At 33.0% G+C, this 20,461-nt stretch overlaps 1 protein-coding gene across 1 annotated transcript in view; it reads left to right on the plus strand.

Annotated features, from left to right (window-relative positions):
• The window catches only part of AHR (aryl hydrocarbon receptor), a 41,354-nt gene that overhangs the window by 17,383 nt on the left and 3,510 nt on the right, over positions 1-20,461 (plus strand). The window contains exons 3-10 of the mRNA XM_036894489.2: positions 8,792-8,895; positions 13,033-13,122; positions 14,350-14,473; positions 15,151-15,281; positions 16,474-16,676; positions 17,330-17,439; positions 17,816-17,957; positions 18,632-19,832. Of these exons, the coding sequence (XP_036750384.2) occupies positions 8,792-8,895; positions 13,033-13,122; positions 14,350-14,473; positions 15,151-15,281; positions 16,474-16,676; positions 17,330-17,439; positions 17,816-17,957; positions 18,632-19,832 (2,105 nt within the window). The remainder of the gene's footprint in view (positions 1-8,791; positions 8,896-13,032; positions 13,123-14,349; positions 14,474-15,150; positions 15,282-16,473; positions 16,677-17,329; positions 17,440-17,815; positions 17,958-18,631; positions 19,833-20,461) is intronic.

Genomic DNA, 20,461 nt, shown 5'->3' on the forward strand with positions numbered 1-20,461 from the left:
AGGTAAAAACAGAAAAATTTTCTTTCTATGAGATAATCATAGAGATCAATAGCATGTAGTATTTGTTAATTCAAATAAACCACTAAAATATCATATTTTACATATTGCACACATTAAAATATACATCATTAACTGAGAAATCTTGTACATCCTTCATTATATCTGAATCATGGATTATTCTTTAGGTCATCTTTATAATTGAGATGTACAAGTTTAATTTGTGGGTAAAAAACTTAGTAATAAGAAAAAGATGATTTTGTGTAGGTTACATTAAGCCTGACAGAAGCAGGTTTGGGAATCTGACTTTCTAATTCCAAAGTCCTGTATTTGTAACTGTCATAGAAGGGAATCATTTTCTGGTTATTTTAAAAGCTAGGTAATATAGGGGAAAATCTGAGTCTTGAATCATTATCCATGCTTAAAATAATCACCTTTTTATAAACTCTAGGAGTACTTAAACATCGGCCTATTTTAAATTAATGAAGTCTAAAAAATGCTATGAAAGGGAAGGATGACAACAGTTAAATTATGTGATGATGTAACATTTATTCAATCTCATTGTTTACCATGAATCTTTGTTGACTTTATTTTAAATTAAAAATTACGTGTGCTTTTTTCATGGTTTTCTTTCTGTAGCTACTTTAACAGTTCATTTCCAGTTCATTAGATTTTCAAAAAAGAGCTATTGTGTTTCTTCATCTTCAGTTTGTGCTTCTCTGGATTTCAATTCTGTTTTGGTATCTCTGTAACCAGAACATTATCTTGAAAATCAAATATATATGCATGTATATATGCCAAGAATGAACTTGAAGAAGCAGTAAAAATTAGTTAAGTAAAATCTCTTTGAAGGGTTGATGTTTTAGAAAGCAAAATGGGTTTGTCTGTGTGCTTTTTCATTCATGGGATTTACATACTAATTTCATCAGATTTGCTATAATTTTAAAGTTACTGTGTGCCACATAATTTACAAAAGTTTCAGTAGCACAGTATCACAGCAAATATGATCTCTTAATTCTAGAAATGCCCAAAGATCAGCATATTTAAAATCATCAAATAATGTTTCATTTACCCATTTTAGATTGTACTTCAGCTATGTTTTCTATAATTCATATTCTAAAACATGAAACTAATTATAACATTCATGATTTCTATAACTATAGCTATTGAATTTAAAGATTCTTTCAAGTTTTAATTTATGGACTTAAATCAATGTAAATTGAAACATTGATGAATAAAAAATAGTAGAATATTCTTAGTCAAGTTGAAATGGTATTCAAATTCTAGCTCTCACGTTTAATAATTTGACCACTTTGGATCAGGAATCTAATGTCTCTTCAGATATTCTAACTTACAGTATAAAAATCATTGGATTCTCTGAATAAATTTAATATTTTATATAGATACATCTGAGTGTTTTTGTTTGCTTCAACAAGTATTAACCCACAATGACAAATATATAGCAGAAATTCATATATAAACTCATTACATCCTGTATTCTATGCTTTGCTCCTTTCCTATCTCTTAAATTTACTATTGTAATAGATTTTCTTTCAGATCATTGTGTAGTGTTACATGACTCTAGGATCTTTAATTGCTTGGCCATGAACGGTCCAGTTGGTCATGAATTTATGCCTCCATCTTTTTTTTTTTTTAAGGAAGATTACCAGTTGAGTAATAACAAAGAAGTCAGCTTTCAGCAGTTCTTCCCTTTTTTCCCCCAAATAGAGATTTTAAATGTCTAGAGTAAAACTGTTTGGTTTTTTTGGTGAGGCTTTGTAATCTGGTTAGTGAAAATATTTATCATCTTCATTTTATGGTTTTTTAGAAACTTTACTCACATATAATATAAAATTACTTCAAGGTCTGTAAAGAAACACAGTTACATTACTACTAATCATTTTTATTTAGTAATTATGTGTTATTTTAAAATCCTATTCTTACAGCCTTTTGGCTTTTTGATCAACCATTTTTAATGAGTAACTCAAATTCATTTATTTGTTCATAGCTGGAGAGTTGGATCTTGGAGACATTGTAGTATTGTTGGAGTAATATTTTAAACCATGAACGTGTATAAAGTATCTCAGTGGGGAGCATATGGAGTAAGAGGAAAAATACCAAACTTGAGATACTTTAGGATGGACAGAGGTGGAGGAAAGCAAATCTGTGTGTGTGTGGGATATGAAACTGCATTAAGGTGATAATGAGTTTGCATAAGGATGCCTTCATTTGGTGTTTCAAGTTCTTAAATTAGAGGATCAGATAGAAAATCACACATAAAGTGAAATTCAAGTCCATAAGAAAAATTGTAATACTAGTGGTAATGTCTGGCCCTTGGTTGTCGATAGAAACCATAAAGCCATTCAGGTGTCAGCAGTAGGAAGGTGAGAAAAGAGACATGCAGTTAAATTGAATAAGCTTAAAATCGTCTGTATTGAATTATTTGGTTTCTCCAGCCTAGAATTTGCCCACCCGATGTTGGGGTGCCTAATATGGTCATTTTTGCAGAATATTCTGTTGTCATCTGGATTCTTGATAGTGTCTAGTTTCCAGTATTTAGTCTCTGTTATGGAGGCAGCATTCTCTGTTTAGCTTTGCGTGGTGAAGGGAGGTTGTGTCATGTAATGAAAGCACTCACTGGCAGGCAGGAGACATGGAAGCTAGTTCAGTTAACTACTATTGTGGCCTAGACAAGATCGTTAACCTCCCTCTTCCACAGTCTTCATCTTGTGTATGCATAGAGGCCTTTAAAAGAGTCTGGTTTTAAAATCATCTCAGAATTCCTGTGTTTAATTAATTTTTTATTTTAATTTACAGATGGGAATTTGCTAATAAACTTTTTTTATCCTTTGGTATAATATCTAATGATTTATTTCTCCATACTGTTTTCTTTTTAGAAGTGGTACACACTCAAATCTAGACATTTTGTTCAGGGAAAAGTGGCATGCATTGCTTTGGTGAGAATGTAAAATGTGGATAGTGTGCTTCATGACACAATCTTCCTCTCCCATGCTAAGCTAAATATATTGTATATATATTTATTTGTACACATAAATAATTTTTCATTATTGCTCTGTGTTTCACTCTTAAATTAGGTGCTTCTGTTTTCATCTTTATAAAATTGGCATGAGAGTTATTTCCTGAAAACATTCATAGTATTAAGTGTACACTTTAAGCAGAAGAATGATAATTTTAGAAAATATGAGGGAATAAGATCCAGAACATTCTAAGTTATTTTCTAAATCCTGATTTTCTAAGTCACTAGTTCTCAAAATGGGGCACCTGGTCTTCAGCATCACTTGGAAACTTGTTAGCAGTGTGAACTGTGGGGCCCCATCCTAGAACTACTGAATCAAAAATTCTAGAGGGTAGTGTCCAACAGTGTTTTTATATAGCCCTCCGGGTGATTTTCTGATCATGAAAGTTTGAGAATAACTGCTCTGATTAAATTCTTAGAATGCAATTGAGTCCCACCCTGATCTATATGGAAGCTAAGTACAAATCATTTCCCTCTGAAAAGGTAAATTAACTGCTCTTTGTCCCATTAATTAAGAGAAGTAATATATAGGTACAGTAGAATTGCATAAAACTAAATGTAAAATTGGAAAAATGTTTTAGTAATATCTTTGGAAGTCATTTTCCACTTAATTGAGAGTAGTAGTAAGTCTGACTTTTAAGGACTTTTTCAGCTTTAAAATGATGCTTTTTAGATTTGCTAAAAAGATAGTAATCACCAGTTACACAACCTACCTTCATTCATAAAGATAGAAAGTTGAATTTACTTTTATTCTGCCTTGGTGATGAGAAATTTGTAAATAGAAAAAATAATCAGTCAATATCAGAAAAAACTGAACTGTGTAGACATAATCTTTGTCTCCTGGAAACTTAGAATATGCCATAGTTTTCTTTAATTTCAGTTTTCTTCTTTTACAAAAAGAATATTTCACTATCAAAAATATTTTTGAAGTGGTATCTATCTTGTACCCCAAAATATGTAGAAGAAACTTTCTTTAGGTATACTTAATATGTTATTTGGAAATTATTTGTAAATACTGATCCATACTAGACTAAATTGGGGATATCCATTTTTTATATTTAAGATATACTACATTACTTCACTCTTTCTAATTCATATACGTTTATTTAGTTGGTTGAATTTTATAGTAAGTGCTAGCTTTGCTCTCTTTTATTCTTATATCAATATGGGAATGGACTTTAACTTCTACCAGCAGTAATAAAGGGGATGACAAATATTAGAATAAAATTAATTGAACTTATATCAACAATTAGAGTTTAAAAAGACTAATGCTTTTTTCCTAGCAAGACATTGATCATATCATCTTTCTGTTTAAATGCAAACGATGGTAACAATATAACAAAATATAGTTTCTCTTGTGAACCATTCAGAGCATTCTTGTTTGAAGAGGAAATATTTAACTTGTGAGGAAAAATGGAAATCTGAGCTAGATGTATGAGGAAGAAAAGTGCCATATTAGGAAACATGGATGTGGTTAAAAGCATGTGGGAATAAGACTTCAATCAGTTGGTAATATGACAATCTAATAATCTATGATACATTTTCACTCTAGATTCCATCATCAAGTAGATTAAATTCTTACTTGTATGATTGCTTCACCAATCTCTCAATGAGGACATAGTTGAAATATTTTGACTATTTATTATTTTAATATTCCACTGAAAGCTCAAAGTTAGAACCTTAGACTTTGAAAGGTGTAGTGTTCCTGGAGATGAGAATTTTAACAAATGTCTGTTCAGTATAGCAAATGCTTCCCAAGTGACAGAATCAGCTCCATCACTTACTTTCAGATAATACATTTTGATTGTATGAACTGTTGTGTACTTAATTTCAGTGATGTAATGTTTAAGATGTCCTATGCATCTGATCATACATATAATTTTTATAACAATTTACAATTTTGAAGCACTTTCACAACTATGTTGGATAACCATCGCAGGAGTCCTGTTAGGTACTCATTGATGCTCTCTATTTAGAGATGAGAAAACACTCAGTTATCCCTGGTGTGCACTTTTAGTGTCAGCTTTCCACGGTGACTTGAGGGTGTGTAAATCAGCATATAGCCCATCATCACTGTCCTTGACTGTCAGTTTTACATCCCAGGAACTACTCAGGTACTCTTGTGTTACTTTAGCCCTTCAAGAATTTGTCTCCAGAGGTATCATTGTCTTCATTTAAAGGTAGGGAAACTAAAGGTTAAAGGTGGTTAACATAGGGGCTAAGTCTGGCAGGTGGTTATTAAGAGCTCCCACACTTAGTGTCAGGTGACCTGGGTTTATATCTAGTCTCTATCACTTATAGCTCTGTGACCTTGGGAAGGTTTCTTACCCTCGCTAAGCCTCCATTTTCTAATATATTGAAAGGACAATAATGCCAGGCTCATAGAACTGTTTTGAAGATTATAGAAGATATAGTACATGAAAACTAGTTGGTATGCAGTGTGTGCTAAGTATCACATACTATTACTAAGAAAATTAGTATGGTAGGAAGTAGCACTGGTGACAGTACCCTATGTCATCTTCCCTCTCTTGCTCTCTAATCAAGGCAAGAAAGTATGTGAAAGTGAGTAGCATTAATAATAGCCTCTAGTAATTTTAAGAAGGGAGAGGTAGGAATGAGGTCAAGAAATAGAGGACAAACTTCATGGAGGAGCAAAAATTACATAGTTTGGGTCAAAAGGCCAGGACATAAAATAAGTTTTCTTAAAAGTCATAAAATTTTTTTAGATGAGAATCGAAAGGGAATATACCCTTCCTGGACCAACTTTGCACAGTATTTACTTCCAAACTTTGCTGATTATTAACCTTAAACATGAGAGCTACAGAAATAGCTGTGTGTTTCTTTTAGAGAGAACCCTCCAGTGATCCTTCCCTGATACGCACTTGTCATTTTGCTACTTAAGCAGTAGTTATACATACTAGGTATTATCTTTCCAATGTTTAGAATTGCAAGTGTTGTTTAGAAAGAATTTGTTCTTTTGATTTTTTTCTCTTATTCAAGTTCCTATGTTAATTACATCCCATACTGGTACTAATATTTTTGACATTCTTCTCTAGTTCTTTATTTCCATAACCTATATTCCCAGCATAAAGGCAGAGTCTGTCTAACATCTAATTATATTGTTGCATATCCCTAATACAAGGCCAAATACAAACTGTAAATTACTCTGAGATGAATGGTTTATTTTATACCTTACTCAGTTTCTCAATGATCCAATAACTCTAGTTGGAATTGACATCATTTCCATTAATCAAAAATTAATTTTAAAACATTCCTAGTAAGATAATGTAGACATTTTATATTTGACACTGCTAATATCTATCCATTTTTAGGATTATTTTGCTTCTTTCATAATAAGGGTCTTGGTTTTGTTTTCTTTTTAATAGCAAAGCTAATTGATATTTTGTATAACTTTTAAACTGGGCTTAATGCTGGAGCTTTTGGAAAAGTGGCAGAGTGTAATTAATCCTGATATTGTGAGGTTTTAATTCATTCAAGCAGGTTTGGCTATTAGAAAGTGAGTGGTAACAACCCTATCTCATAGACACTGAGAAAAGGCTTTTCTCTCTCCTGTCAATGAGAAAAGTGTAAGCATTTCCTTTGGTCTGGATTAACTGTTAGATCAACTAATTTACCTCAAACTATTTTTTAGCCTAAGGAAATCTGTTCTCTGGCCTTTTGAAATTGTTATGTTCAGAGGCCAAGCTTTTGGCCTCTTCTTCCAAAGAGATATATTTCACATTGTGCAAAGGCAAGAACTTGGCATAAGATTTTACTGTGACAGATGCACTGGTGATTTATCAGAAAATATGCTTCAAACATGAAAAAAATGGTTTATATGTGATGCTTTACTCACACTGAGAGAAAGTCTGGTTATTAGTAATAAAGTCTCCAGTTTTTCACCAAGCCAGATTATCTTTCACACATGAAAGCCTAGTGAAATAAGTCTCAAAATGAATATCGAAGGTTTCATTTAATGATTTCTCTTATTTTAATATCACAGGTTAAAAAAGAAAGATGAAGAGCCATTGTAATTGTATCTGAAAGGTTATGCTTTATAACAAAACAGTCCATAAGCTCTGGGAAATATTGCTAATAATTATAACTACTGTTCACTGAGATACTATTGAGCTGCTGTATGCCAGGCACTTCACATATATTCTTATTCTTCACAACAACCCTGTGATATGGTCATTAGTTTGTTTCACTTATTAGGAGACAGGCTCAAAGAGCTCACACACTAAGTACATGGCACAAATAAGATTTGAACTCAGTTCTGTCACATACCAGTATTCACACACTTTTAGATGAGATAAATTTGAGAGGGCTTGGAAAAATTTTAAAGAAGTAAATGGTAGCTGTTACTATTTCTATTCAGCTGTGTTGCCTTCCAGACCACACACACACACACACACACACACAACAAGGAACAGAGGAGAGCATTATAGCATGCTACCTCTGAATATTAAGCAATGCACCTTGCCATTCCACTTTGCTTCATATATGTAACCCACAAGTAGTTAGAAGATAATAATAAAGGAGAAACCACTTTTACACATGAACTACCTAGGAATAAACATAAAAATTAGTGTGCAAAGCTTTTTTGTGGACAACTTTAAAGGACTCCTGGGACAATAGTGACAGATTTGAACAAATGGAAAAATGTACATATTCCTGGATAGAATGATTCAACGTCATAAAGATGTTAATTCTCCTTGTGTTGATTTATAAATTTAACATGAACCAGATAATTATATTAACAGTTTTTTTACCCTAAAACTAGATGGGAGGATTCTTTTTTTTTTCTTTTTCTTTTTTTTTTAATTAGTTTTATTTTGATATCATTAATCTACAATTACATGAAGGACATTATATTTACTAGGCTCCCCCCTTCACCAAGTCCCTCCCCCATCTCCGTTCACAGTCACTGTCCATCAACATAGTAAGATGCTGTAAAATCACTACTTGTCTTCTCTGTGTTGCACAGCCCTCCCCATGCCCCCCCCACTACACATGCTAATCGTAATGCCCCCTTTCTTTTTTCTCGCCCTTATCCCTCCCTTCCCACCTGTCCTCCCCAGTCCCTTTCCCTTTGGTAACTGTTAGTCCATTCTTGGGTTCTGTGCTTCTGCTGCTGTTTTGTTCCTTCAGTTTTCTTTTGTTCTTATACTCCACATATGAGTGAAATCATTTGGTATTTTTCTTTCTCCGCTTGGCTTATTTCACTGAGCATAATACCCTCTAGCTCCATCCATGTTGTTGCAAATGGTAGGATCTGTTTTTTTCTTATAGGTGAGTAATATTCCATTGTGTATATGTACCACATTAGATGGGAGGATTCTTAATGAAAATACAATAAATCTTAGTAAGTCACATGACTGATTCTCCTCACTACCACTCGTCCACTGGCATTTAGATGTATATATTAAAGTCATTTTTACCAGTTTTGCACTGAGGAACCTTATTCTCATACATAAGTGGATAGGAATGGGAGGAGTGTTTATAGAAACGCTGTGTAAATCTTTGAAACTCCTATGTTATATGCCAGAGATCATAGCTCGTCAAAAATTACTTTTAAGAATCTATCAGCTGACTTGGAAACCATCCACTGGCAAAAGATTATTAGTCATTATCATACTAAATGACACTGATGATTCAAATTGTCTTTGGTGTGTAGAGATTTTTCATTATAGTTCTTTGAAATTGCTTATTTTAAAAACTACCTACTAAATCATTGTTTTTCCTTTTTCTTCATAGTTGCATTAAAATGCTCTCCAGCTGACAGAAATGGAGTCCAGGATAACTGTAGAACAAAATTCAGAGAAGGTCTGAATTTACAAGAAGGAGAATCCTTATTACAGGTAAATTTTAGTAAATATAGATCCTTATGAAAAGACAATTATAAATGAAAAATTAATTATCAGTCTTTTAATTATTTCCAGTTTAATTAGCACCTGTCCAGTGTTTCCTGCCACTTTCATCTGAATTGCAATGGTATAATGCTAGTACATGAAAAAATGGAATTCTATAAAGTAGCAGATTAGGAGTTTTTCCCATTGTATTTCTTTAAATAGCAAGTACCCCTAGGTTATTTTAAAAGTTCTCATTTAAGTCATTGGATTTATATTCTTTTTTGGGAATGTAGCTGTATTAAAATAATTAATTGTATTAATAGGTCAAAATTGTTGTTAACCTGAGTTTTACTTTTTTTAATGTATTCTCATAACTATATTGTCTTTTAACTGCTGTGTGTGACTTATTAAAGAGCTATAGATTTTCTAAACAACTGCTAGCCCTATATGCTGTAGAACTTGGAGAATTTCTGGTATATTCATCTGTAAAAATCTTTTAAATCTTTTTTTTTTTTAATTCTAGTTCTCTTGGAACTGATATGATGCTTGATTCTCAGTTAACATTCTTAGGTATTTTGTTGAGGAAAGATAGAATGAAGATGTGTGCTATAATATGTGCTGTTACTATGTGTTAATTTTTTATTCTACCAGGTGAACTAGAGGGAAAGTAGCCATTAGTTTTAGTAATACCATTCATTCATTCAGTAAATGCTTTAGTGTAACCTAACAATTTGTAACATTATGATTATAATTTTGTAACTGTTTTCAGATCTCAATGTTGAAAATGAACTTGTGCTTCCATTATATTAAATTAAACATGTTCCAGCATGAGTCCTCCTCTTGCCCCTGGCTGAGGATTGTTATATACACATTAGCTGAAACAGAAGGCTCCTTATTCAGATCATAGGAAAACATTCCAATACTTGCTGCTTACTATGGGTAAACACACATCTTGGGTTATATGGTAAAGTGGCAAAGTGAAAATAGACAAATATGGAATGCCTAATTTTTGATAAACTGGTTTAAGTTATGGGTCAGTGATTTGTATTTTTCTCTTGGAATATTTAGACAGATTGTAAACATATGTCAAAGACACACAATAAGACTAATACTAATACAAAACTAGTGTCATTTTTTAATTATTTGAAAATTAGAAGCATTTAAGTATTTAAAATAAATGTGTCTATTATGAATTATATTGGATACGGTTTGTAGGACACTCTATTAAAAAGCATCACATAGTGTATGATTCGTATATAGGACCGCACTTGCCTGTTATCCCTTATAAAGCAGAAGACTGAAAACATAGTAGACGTGAAAATGGTACATGTCATTATATAAAGTTTCCATATGGCATCTAACTTTATATTTCCAACATTTGATTACCAACCAATTATCCTTAAGATATAGAGGATGTTTCCAGAGATACAATATTCCATTTGGCTTGAAACTTTTGGTGAGATATCTTTTCCTTTGATCTTAACAAAGAAGACACATAAAGAAAATGTTACAAAATTTTTTAATTAAAAAACATTGAAAATATTTACTTTCTGGATGAGCTTAAGTTTATTAATATTTTATAAGGAATAACAGTGAAACTAAAAATAACTTTCTGTATCTTTTCAGTACCTGTTACTTATTTCAGATCTTTATTTTCATATACTTAAACATGTTCTATCTGGTGCTATTTAATACTGTGCTTATTAAAATCTGCAGCTTTATTTTTTAATTAGCAGTTGAAATTATAAATAAGAGCATCAATTTCAATGTTCTCATATTAAATACTAAATGAATCACATGAGTTTCACATAGGTAGGTCAGATCTTTGTGACTAAGACTAAGGAATGATAATCTGTTATTAATATGTAATTATCATATTAATTCTTTCTGTTTATTTACTAAGATAGTAATTCAGTACACATAATAACCTTATTCCATATGGTATTTAAAATCATTGGGATGTACTTAAAATTGGTATACATATATATTTTTTTAAGGCTTTTATTTTACTTCTGACAATTAACTTGTCTAACAGGGTTTGGTGATATTCTTTGTGTCTGTGGCCATAATGAGCTTATTGGGAAGTACTAAGTTCATTTCACTGTTTGGAAAATCATGATACTCTACACAACAATATGCATATAATCAGTGGATACTATTCTCTAGAAAGAAGATATTTTCAGGATGAAAAAATGCAAAAATGGGTGTATACTGCCAACTAAAATTTAAGAATATTCCATTTTGAAGATGTTAATCATTAAATATTTAAGTTCCCTGTGGATGCCTTTAGCATTCATAAGCCTAGGGAATTGCCAGGTATTATAAGGTATAATCGGTGAAATCAAGGACCTTACAGCCCAGTTGTAATGAAAAGAGTTACAGTCATACAGCCGTGGTGAGCAGCGCACATAAACGTGGCAGGTCACCATAGTTCAGGGGAGAGGCTACAGAGCCAGACTGAGATTACCACTTAGCGCAGCGTTTTCCTAGCTGTGTAAGCTTGGGAAAGTTACTATACGTTCTTTAATTCAGTCTCCTTGATTGTTAAACTGGAATATGGCTCCTACCTCTATGGATTGTTGAGGGAATTAAACCACTTGAATATATCGAAATATTTAGAAAAGTGGCTGTTAAATAGTAGGTGCCATTTTTGTCTTTGTGATCAGTTTCTCAGGAGTACAATACAGATTAAGGATTTTGAAGGTGAAAAGAACTTTAGTGAAAAGGAGTCACTGTGTTTCATGTACCTTGTCTGATAAAAAGGTAGCTACCACACTGTGTGAGCATCGAAGCACAGCCGTGGTATCTTGTTAATTTTTGAATCCCAGTACTTAGCAGGTGTCCTGTTTGGTTTGTAAGTTTATTAAGTGTTGAGTAAACTAATAACTGTCATTTAGATACCTATTTATAACTTACAAAGGATGATCATATGAATCTTCATTTGCTCACTTCCACAACCTTATAGTAACAGTGTCTTACATTAATTGTCAGTTCCATGCCAGGCACTGAGTTAGATGAGATAAAGTCATCATATCCACTTGATAAAATGACTGTTTTTCAAGTGATGGCTCTAAAGCTTGAAGGAGGAAATAATCAAAGTCACATAGCTAGTAAGAGACTGAGACAGGAACCAGTCCAAATCTATCTGACTCCAAAGTGCATGTTTTTACACTAAATCCTACCATATCCCCTTTTGCATGAGGAAGAATCTCAGAAGCATTCAGACATGATCACATAGCAAAGAATATATCAAATACTGAGTGGAAATAGTGGGGGGTTATAGAATTAAAATATGTAATAACAATAAATGTTTAAAGTTATCTAAATACTTTTGATACCTAAGAGTATAGCGACATTAACAATGGACTTGAATAATCTCTAAAAGAATAGACAAGAGAGTATAGCTTCCAGACTAAAACAAGGGAAGAAAAAGGAATGATAAAAATAGTTGGCCAAAAGCAGGCAAAATGGAAAGAAAAAGCAGCATAGTACAGATGGAATAAATAGAAATAGCATATATAAAATGATAGCTTTAAACCTAAAATATATTAGTAATTATGTTAAATGGACATTTTCTATTTATTTTTTTACATGTGTATTTTGTATTACATATGCCTTATGTTTTATATATAATCCATTTATATGTATTTTCCAATAAAAAGTACTTTGAGACTATCCAAATTACAAATTATGTCAGTGCTTGAACTGTCTTTACACAAAGATTTACTCCTATCAGATTTGTCTTAAGGATCTAGTCAGCATCTTTACAAACTATCCTCCTCTAAAAAACAGAGTGATGAGTTATAGTAAATGATCTTTATACAGTTTATTTTCAAAGACATGTATAGTGTATTTAAAACACATTCTGAAGCATGAGGAGGAAGAAGATGAAAGCACTTTTCTATTAAAGTTATTGTGATTGAGCATTAAGTTTAGCTCTGAGCTTTTCTTAGCCAAATCAAAAGGCATTAAATAGATTCCTCTCCATGGGCATGTGGTGTGTCTGTGAGGTGTAATAATTTTAACCATTTTAAAGAGAAGATTTTTCATCAATAAAAGGAACAGCCTTTACTGCAGTCAATATTTATGAGTGACAATACTTTTATTTAGTCACATGACTTAATTTCATTACTTTTTTCTTTGTAGGCTCTGAATGGGTTTGTGCTGGTTGTCACTACAGATGCTTTGGTCTTTTATGCTTCTTCAACTATACAAGATTATCTAGGGTTTCAGCAGGTAAATCGAATCTATTTTTCTTAAAAATTTCTACACATAAAATACCAAAATCTATGCTGTAGAACAAAAATCTACTTACAGCTAATATATTTTCATACTATTAGTAATTTATTATATAATAATTTCCTTAAATGTTTATGAGATCCATGGATATTATGTTTCTTCTTTCACTTATTAAGGAATGTTTCTGTATAAGAAATGTATAAGAAATGTAAGGAACAGATGGGGTTTGGATGGGGGCAGATGAGAATATTGCTGTCAAATTAGTTTTGGATACCTGAGGGCATATGAACTATGAAGTGCATGAGATACATAAAGTTACAAAGAAAATACTATGTCATGTATCTTTAATTCTGATTTTAGGTGGATTATGGAAGCTTTCCTGAAGGAAATGGTATTTAAGCTAACCTAGAGAAAGTGTGGGCTATTGCCACAAAGCCTAACTTCCAGTCTTTTTGAATTTTAAAGAAAATATACTAATGTTTGTGCAAAATCCTGTTTGAAACTTAATAACTTTTCTTACTTGTTATTCAATAATGTGCTTCATAAGTTAAGAAATCAAAGGATTAGCTAATCAATTTAGTTCCTTAGAATAGAAAATAGACTACATAAGAGTTTTTTGAAACTTTTTTCTTGTGTATATGTATGTATACACACACAATAGATGGAAAATATATTTCTTACCATTAATTGCTGTGAAAAAAAGTTAGAAAAACTGGTTTAAGTGCTGAGAGGTGAGACGGAAGAAGGATTTTGACCTAGTAAAGGTATAATCCCTCACTCTTATGAAGCCTAACTAGAAGTAAAATTTGAATGTAAAGAAAATTATTAAGGAACAATGAAGGAGATACATGATACTTAATAGATATTAAAGATGACTAGATGTTGAGATAGGGTTTCATGAATGAAGTAGGATTTCTAAGATTAATGAATGGATAAATAAGCAGAACTTAAGTTATTGCAATTAAGGGATGAGGAGGTGACCTACTTGACTGAAAAGTGTTGAGGAGGGGAGTAATGGTGAATAATTTTTGGCTTATCAGTTACAGTTCTGGTCTCTTTCCAGATTTTCCTTTATTGGATTATTAGAGAGCTCTGTGATCATTTACTTTGCATTCATTATCATTAACAAGCACCCACTAATAAGGCTGGGTTTTGAATTGACTCTAGTAGCAACATTTTTTAATCAATACTTTAAAAATATTCTCTTGTGTCTTTTTTCTTCAGTCTGATGTCATACATCAGAGTGTGTATGAACTTATCCATACTGAAGACCGAGCTGAATTTCAGCGTCAGCTACATTGGGCATTAAACCCTTTGCAATGTATAGACTCTGGACAAAGAATTGATGGTAAGAATGCTTACCAAAAGACAACATCAGTGATTTTTTAATATAATTCTGTGAAGGGAACCAAAGAACCTTCAGGGGCATTGCACTCTATGGTAAAGGCTGGGAAGAAGTAAGAAGACCTGAGTCTGCAGCTGTAGATAAGAATCAGGTCACAAGAAGCCTGAAGGCCCAAGGAACATTTTCACAGATGATAGTCACTGATGAATTTTAAGTATGGAAGTGTTGCCATACTCAGTAATATATTTTGTAAAAACAACTGTCATACTTTTGTGAAAGATGGGAAGGAATTTACAAGGTTGATACTAGACTGTGGAGAGTTCTGTGTTTAAAATGCACTAGATTGAAAATCAAACCAGCACATACAGGTATAAAAAAAATTTCTCAAAGAAGCAGTGTTTTCAGATGTCTGTGAAAATGTTAAAAAGAAAAAAAAATTAGAAAACATGGAAATTGTTGACAGTGATAGCTCAATAGAAATAAAAATAAAACCGAGGCAAGTTCTATGTAATAGAAGTGAGTTTCAATGAGTTTGTTTCTTTTCATTAGTTCTTCTTCTGAAAAAATTTTTTTTGTATTCAGAATACAGACTCCAGTTTAGAAATTCACAATGATTTCAGCTACTCAGGCAATTTTACAGCAAAATGGCAAGTAAATTTGTATTGCTATTATTTCCACAGAAGCTAATGGCCTCCCACAGCCAGCAGTCTATTATAACACAGACCAGCTTCCCTCAGAAAACTCTTCTTTTATGGAGAGGTGCTTCGTATGCCGACTAAGGTGTCTGCTAGATAATTCATCAGGTTTTCTGGTAAGGTGCAAATCTTATACTGGCATTTACTATTAAGTTTTAGAATATAAAAAGGTGAAACCAACTTTCTTTGGTTAAATTTGAGTTTGGTCTTAAAAATCTACTTTATCAAATAATTGGATAAAGCAAAAGTAACTTTCTAATATCATTATTTTGGATTTTTTAGTGTCTTCCATTACTCAAATTCTCTACTCTTTAGGATGCGGTTACAAATACTGAGTGAAATAACATGGAACCTTGTACTTTGCCTACTTTTAGGATTTTTTAGTTAAAGAGAACCAGGTAGCCCCTCTCTAGCAGTAACATGTTTACCCCGTTTGGATTTAATCCCCAACAGATTTAAAATAAAAAAATTATCATGGTCTTTTCCACTTGGTTAGAATAACTGCCTAAAAATGGTTGTATATTCATGATCTGGTATGAGATGTTGCTGTGAAGTCTGAATATCTGAGTAGGATAACCAGGGAGCAGCTTAGCAAGGATATTCAGAGTAAAGATGGTCTTTCCTCTCAAATGTCTGTATCCTCACTCTGCTGGGCCCAGGAGAAGAGAATACAAAGCATGTTGCCTATTACCTTTGTGAGTTATTAGGAGTTTGAAACAATCAAATCTTAAACATTAGCAAACAGTGATTTTTGTTGGTTTATTCCTGAAGATAATTTTGCTGACATAGAATTAGAATTGTGCTGAGATGGTTTTCCTACTACTGATGATCAATTATTATGTACTTCTGAGTTGGACTTTGTTTCATTGAGTCTCTTCTTCCTTGTGCTGCTATCATATTGATGTCAGAATCATCCTTGGCATGGTTAATACTGTTTTAAGCAACTAACCATGTTCATGTTTAAATTGTCTTTGTTTCCTCATCTTCCAAAATTATTCTGTATTTTTAGTAGAGTTCTGCATTCCTTATGTCATTTCATAGTTCATTTTAGTGTTTTGTTACAATTATGTTTTGTTTCTGTATAAAAAATTGCCATGAGTTATGAAATACACTATGAGCTATATAGCTCATAAAATATTTGCAAATTAATTGAGGACTTCATCTGTACTCAATTCTAGAAACACATCTCGAGTGCCTGGTGCTACGTTAGGTGTGAATGATAGGGCACTGGCAAGCTCAGAAAATGATACCAGTGTTCTTGTTGTGACCACTAAAAAACAAAGATGAACTGTTGTTTTTTTTTTTCAGGCTATGAATTTCCAAGGGAGGTTAAAGTATCTTCATGGACAGAACAAGAAAGGGCAAGATGGGTCAATACTTCCACCTCAGTTGGCCTTGTTTGCAGTAGCTACTCCACTTCAAACACCATCCATACTTGAAATTCGAACCAAAAATTTCATCTTTAGAACCAAACACAAACTAGACTTCACACCTACTGGTTGTGATGCCAAGTAAGTAAACATTTTTCAGTTTTATTTTATCAAATTTAAATTATGTTACAGTAAGTCTCTCTTAGCATGTAAAACATATAGCATAGAATATTGTTAGATTTGCTATTATTTCATACTCTTTTGATCATAGCCTTTAAAATAATTCAGTCAGGCCCACAAGTCACCTTATTTTATCATAAAGTACTTGCCAGAATTTCTGTAGCATAAAGATGATGTGTTTTTATTAATTAGTAAGATTCAGTATCTGTCATATGATTATGAAGTAGACTGATATTAGTATTCACATCATATCAAAACATATAATTGCTTTTCTCCTAACATGGGAATTCAGACAGCTTGAAAGATTGCCCCTCAAAATGGACTTTAAACATTGTAGATTTTCATTGAAGATTTTGTTTTACCTGTATAATCTACTCTGTTAGATTCATCTTTAGCCATACTATTTTCCATAGTCTTTATTCAGAAGAAAATCATATAAAATTGCAATTTGCAGCCATAAGCAAAATAGAGTAGTTAACATAAATGTGGTTGTTTCTACTTGCTAATGTGAAATTATGTCATGTAAAACATAGCACAGTAGACTGTAACCAATAAACTTAACAGTGGTTACTTCATTTATGCTGAATTTTAATTTTACTTTTTTTTTTAAACAGAGGAAAAATTGTTTTAGGCTACACTGAAGCAGAACTGTGCATGAGAGGATCAGGGTATCAATTTATTCATGCTGCTGATATGCTTTATTGTGCTGAGTATCATATCCGGAGTAAGTTGTTCCTCAGGACCTTATATTATACTCTAGTACAAGTTTTACTTAGGAAATTTTCAATGGCAGATTTATCAATTCAGATGTCTGTGGTAATAAATATACTTTAAGGAAAGGTTCCCATATTGAAAATGAAAATAATTATTTTTCCTGCATAGTTTCATGTGTTACTTAATGTTTCCTGTAACCTTTTCTATAATAGATTTAGTCTTAATAGAAAAAATAACTCTGAAGAACTATTTCAATGCATTTTATTATGCTGTGTTTAAAAGTTGTCAAGGCATTTGTCATCCTTGGTGATAAATGAAATATATCCAGAAATATCTTTGCTTCAATGATTTTCTGTAATATTTTGATTTTGGTAATTTTATTTCAGTGATTAAGACTGGGGAGAGTGGCATGATAGTGTTCAGGCTTCTTACCAAAGACAATCGATGGGCCTGGGTCCAGTCTAATGCACGCTTAGTTTACAAAAATGGAAGACCAGATTATATCATTGCAACTCAAAGACCTCTAACGTAAGCACAAAGACTAATATTGTTTTCTTTTTTATTTTAGTAACACTTTGGTTTATACATCCCCTCACATAACTTAGAATTTACTCTAGACATAAAAATTGGAAAGATAATATGTATAGAAAGGAGGCAACATAGATGAAGCACATTGAGAAGTTAGAATTGACAAACTTTATTGAATTAAATATGTAGAGCTACAGAAAGAATAACCGAGGAATGATGAAAAGCTAGTGCCATTTGTAAAATAAAAATATAGGAATGTTTTGTTTTAGCATGATTGTTAAGCAAGCAGTAATTTTGTTATTTATTCTGGAAATGAGTATTTTTGTCAAATATTTGTATTGCAAATGTGTTCTCTACTTAGAGTATTGATTTTTGTATGGGGCTTAAATTACTAAGTTAATCTTTGAAATGCAGTGGGGAAAGTCAGGGGATTGTGTCTGTGGTTCCACTAGCCTACTATACTTTTGCACCGATTTCTCATTGCCTTAATTATTCTGCCTTTATAATCTTGATATCTAAGTATAAATGCACCTTTTCTTAGGATTTTTTTGTGGTGGTCTCCTTGAGGATTGTCTTGGCCCTTTACCCTTTATATTTCTGAATATATTTTAGAAATCAGTTTAAATGTTTGATACAATTCTTCCTGATACATACTTTCTTGTATACCATTTTAGAGATGAAGAAGGAACAGAGCATTTACGAAAGCGAACTGTGAAGTTGCCTTTTATGTTTACCACTGGAGAAGCTGTGTTGTATGAGATAACCAGCCCTTCTCCTCCTGTGATGGACCCAGTAAGAACCAAAAATGGTGCTAGTGGGAGTGACTCTGCTACCAAATCAACTCTAAATAAGGACACACTCAATCCCAGTTCCCTCCTAGCTGCCATGATGCAGCAAGATGAGTCTGTCTATCTCTGTCCTGCTTCAAGTAGCAGCACACCTTTTGAAAGAAATTTTTTTAATGAATCTGTGAGTGACTGCACTGCAATGGGAAGTGATAATATCCTGAAACATGAGCAAATTGGTCAGTCTCAGGAAATGAACCCAGCGCTCACTGGAGCTCATACAGAGCTCTCTCCAGATAAAAACAGTGACCTGTACAGAATTATGAAACACCTAGGCATTGATTTTGAAGATATCAGACACATGCAACAGAATGAGGACTTTTTTAGAACTGACTTTTCTGGTGAGGATGACTTTAGAGATATTGACATAACAGATGAAATCCTGTCATTTGTCCAAGATTCTTTAAGTAAGTCTACTTTTGGGTGTTCAAGTTACCAACAGCAGGAGACCGTGGCTCTGATGTCCAGCTGCCTGGTGCAGGAACAGCAGCTCCTGCGCCATCAGGAGCACACAGCAGGGGAGCAGCAGCAGCAACTGTGTCAGAAAATGAAGCATATGCAAGTTAACGGCATGTTTGCCAATTGGAACACTAACCAGTCTGTGCCTTTCAGTTGTCCTCAGCAAGACCCAGAACAGTATAATGTGTTTTCCGACTTACCTGGGACCAATCAGGTGTTTCCCTACAAAGCTGAGATTGATACTCTGCCTTATGCACAGAACTTTATTCCCTATAATCAATCTGTGTTACCACAACAACATTCCAAGGATACACAGTTAGACTTTCCCATAGGGAATTTTGAACCAGTCCCATACCCTACGACTTCGAATTTAGAAGATTTTGTCACATGTTTACAAGTTCCTGAAAACCACAACCATGGACTAAATGCACAGTCAGCCACAGTAACTCCTCAGACATGTTATGCCGGGGCTGTGTCGATGTACCAGTGCCAGCCAGAAGTTCAGCACAGCCATGTGGCCCAGATGCAGTATAGCCCAGCAATGCCAGGCCCACAGGCATTTTTAAGCAAGGTAAAGGTTTTATCAACTGAATAAACCCTTTCAGTATAGACATGAGTTATACATGTTTTATATCTGTATGCCAGTACCTTTCCAGTATGTTACTAATACATTTACCCGAATCATAAAGTAGAAAGAAATCCAGGGCTAAAGCAACTTGAATATATCCTTAAGTTACCAGGTGAAATTAGTTAAAAGTATATTGTTTAAAATACTTTGTCTTTCTTGACTGTGTGACCTTTTAAAAGTACAGGTTTCACAGCTCAAATATATGTTGAAATTGGGTTAAAATCAGTATAGGGATGCTTTCTTCAAATGCCTTTGTCCTAGATGATCCCTGGAATTCATTCCGAAGCTCCTCCTTGTTACCTGCATTGTTAAAGAAAAAGGGTAACTCAGCTGGCTTTATCATGGGACTTCAGGGTGATACCATGTTTTTATTGTTTTAAGTGTGTCAGCAGCAGCCTTTTAGCGACAAGCACACTTGAAAAATACTTAATGATAGCTGCTGTCAATGGTAACCCAGGAATATATTTGCATTTATGCTTTTCCTTTAGAAAATAGTATATTTAAATTTAGTATTGAAGAAAATCCTGATTAAAATTAATTTTTTGAGTATAATAGTTTACAAATGTTACTTG

The sequence above is a fragment of the Manis pentadactyla genome, chromosome 7 (assembly GCF_030020395.1).
Source record: "Manis pentadactyla isolate mManPen7 chromosome 7, mManPen7.hap1, whole genome shotgun sequence".
Classification (NCBI taxonomy): domain Eukaryota; kingdom Metazoa; phylum Chordata; class Mammalia; order Pholidota; family Manidae; genus Manis; species Manis pentadactyla.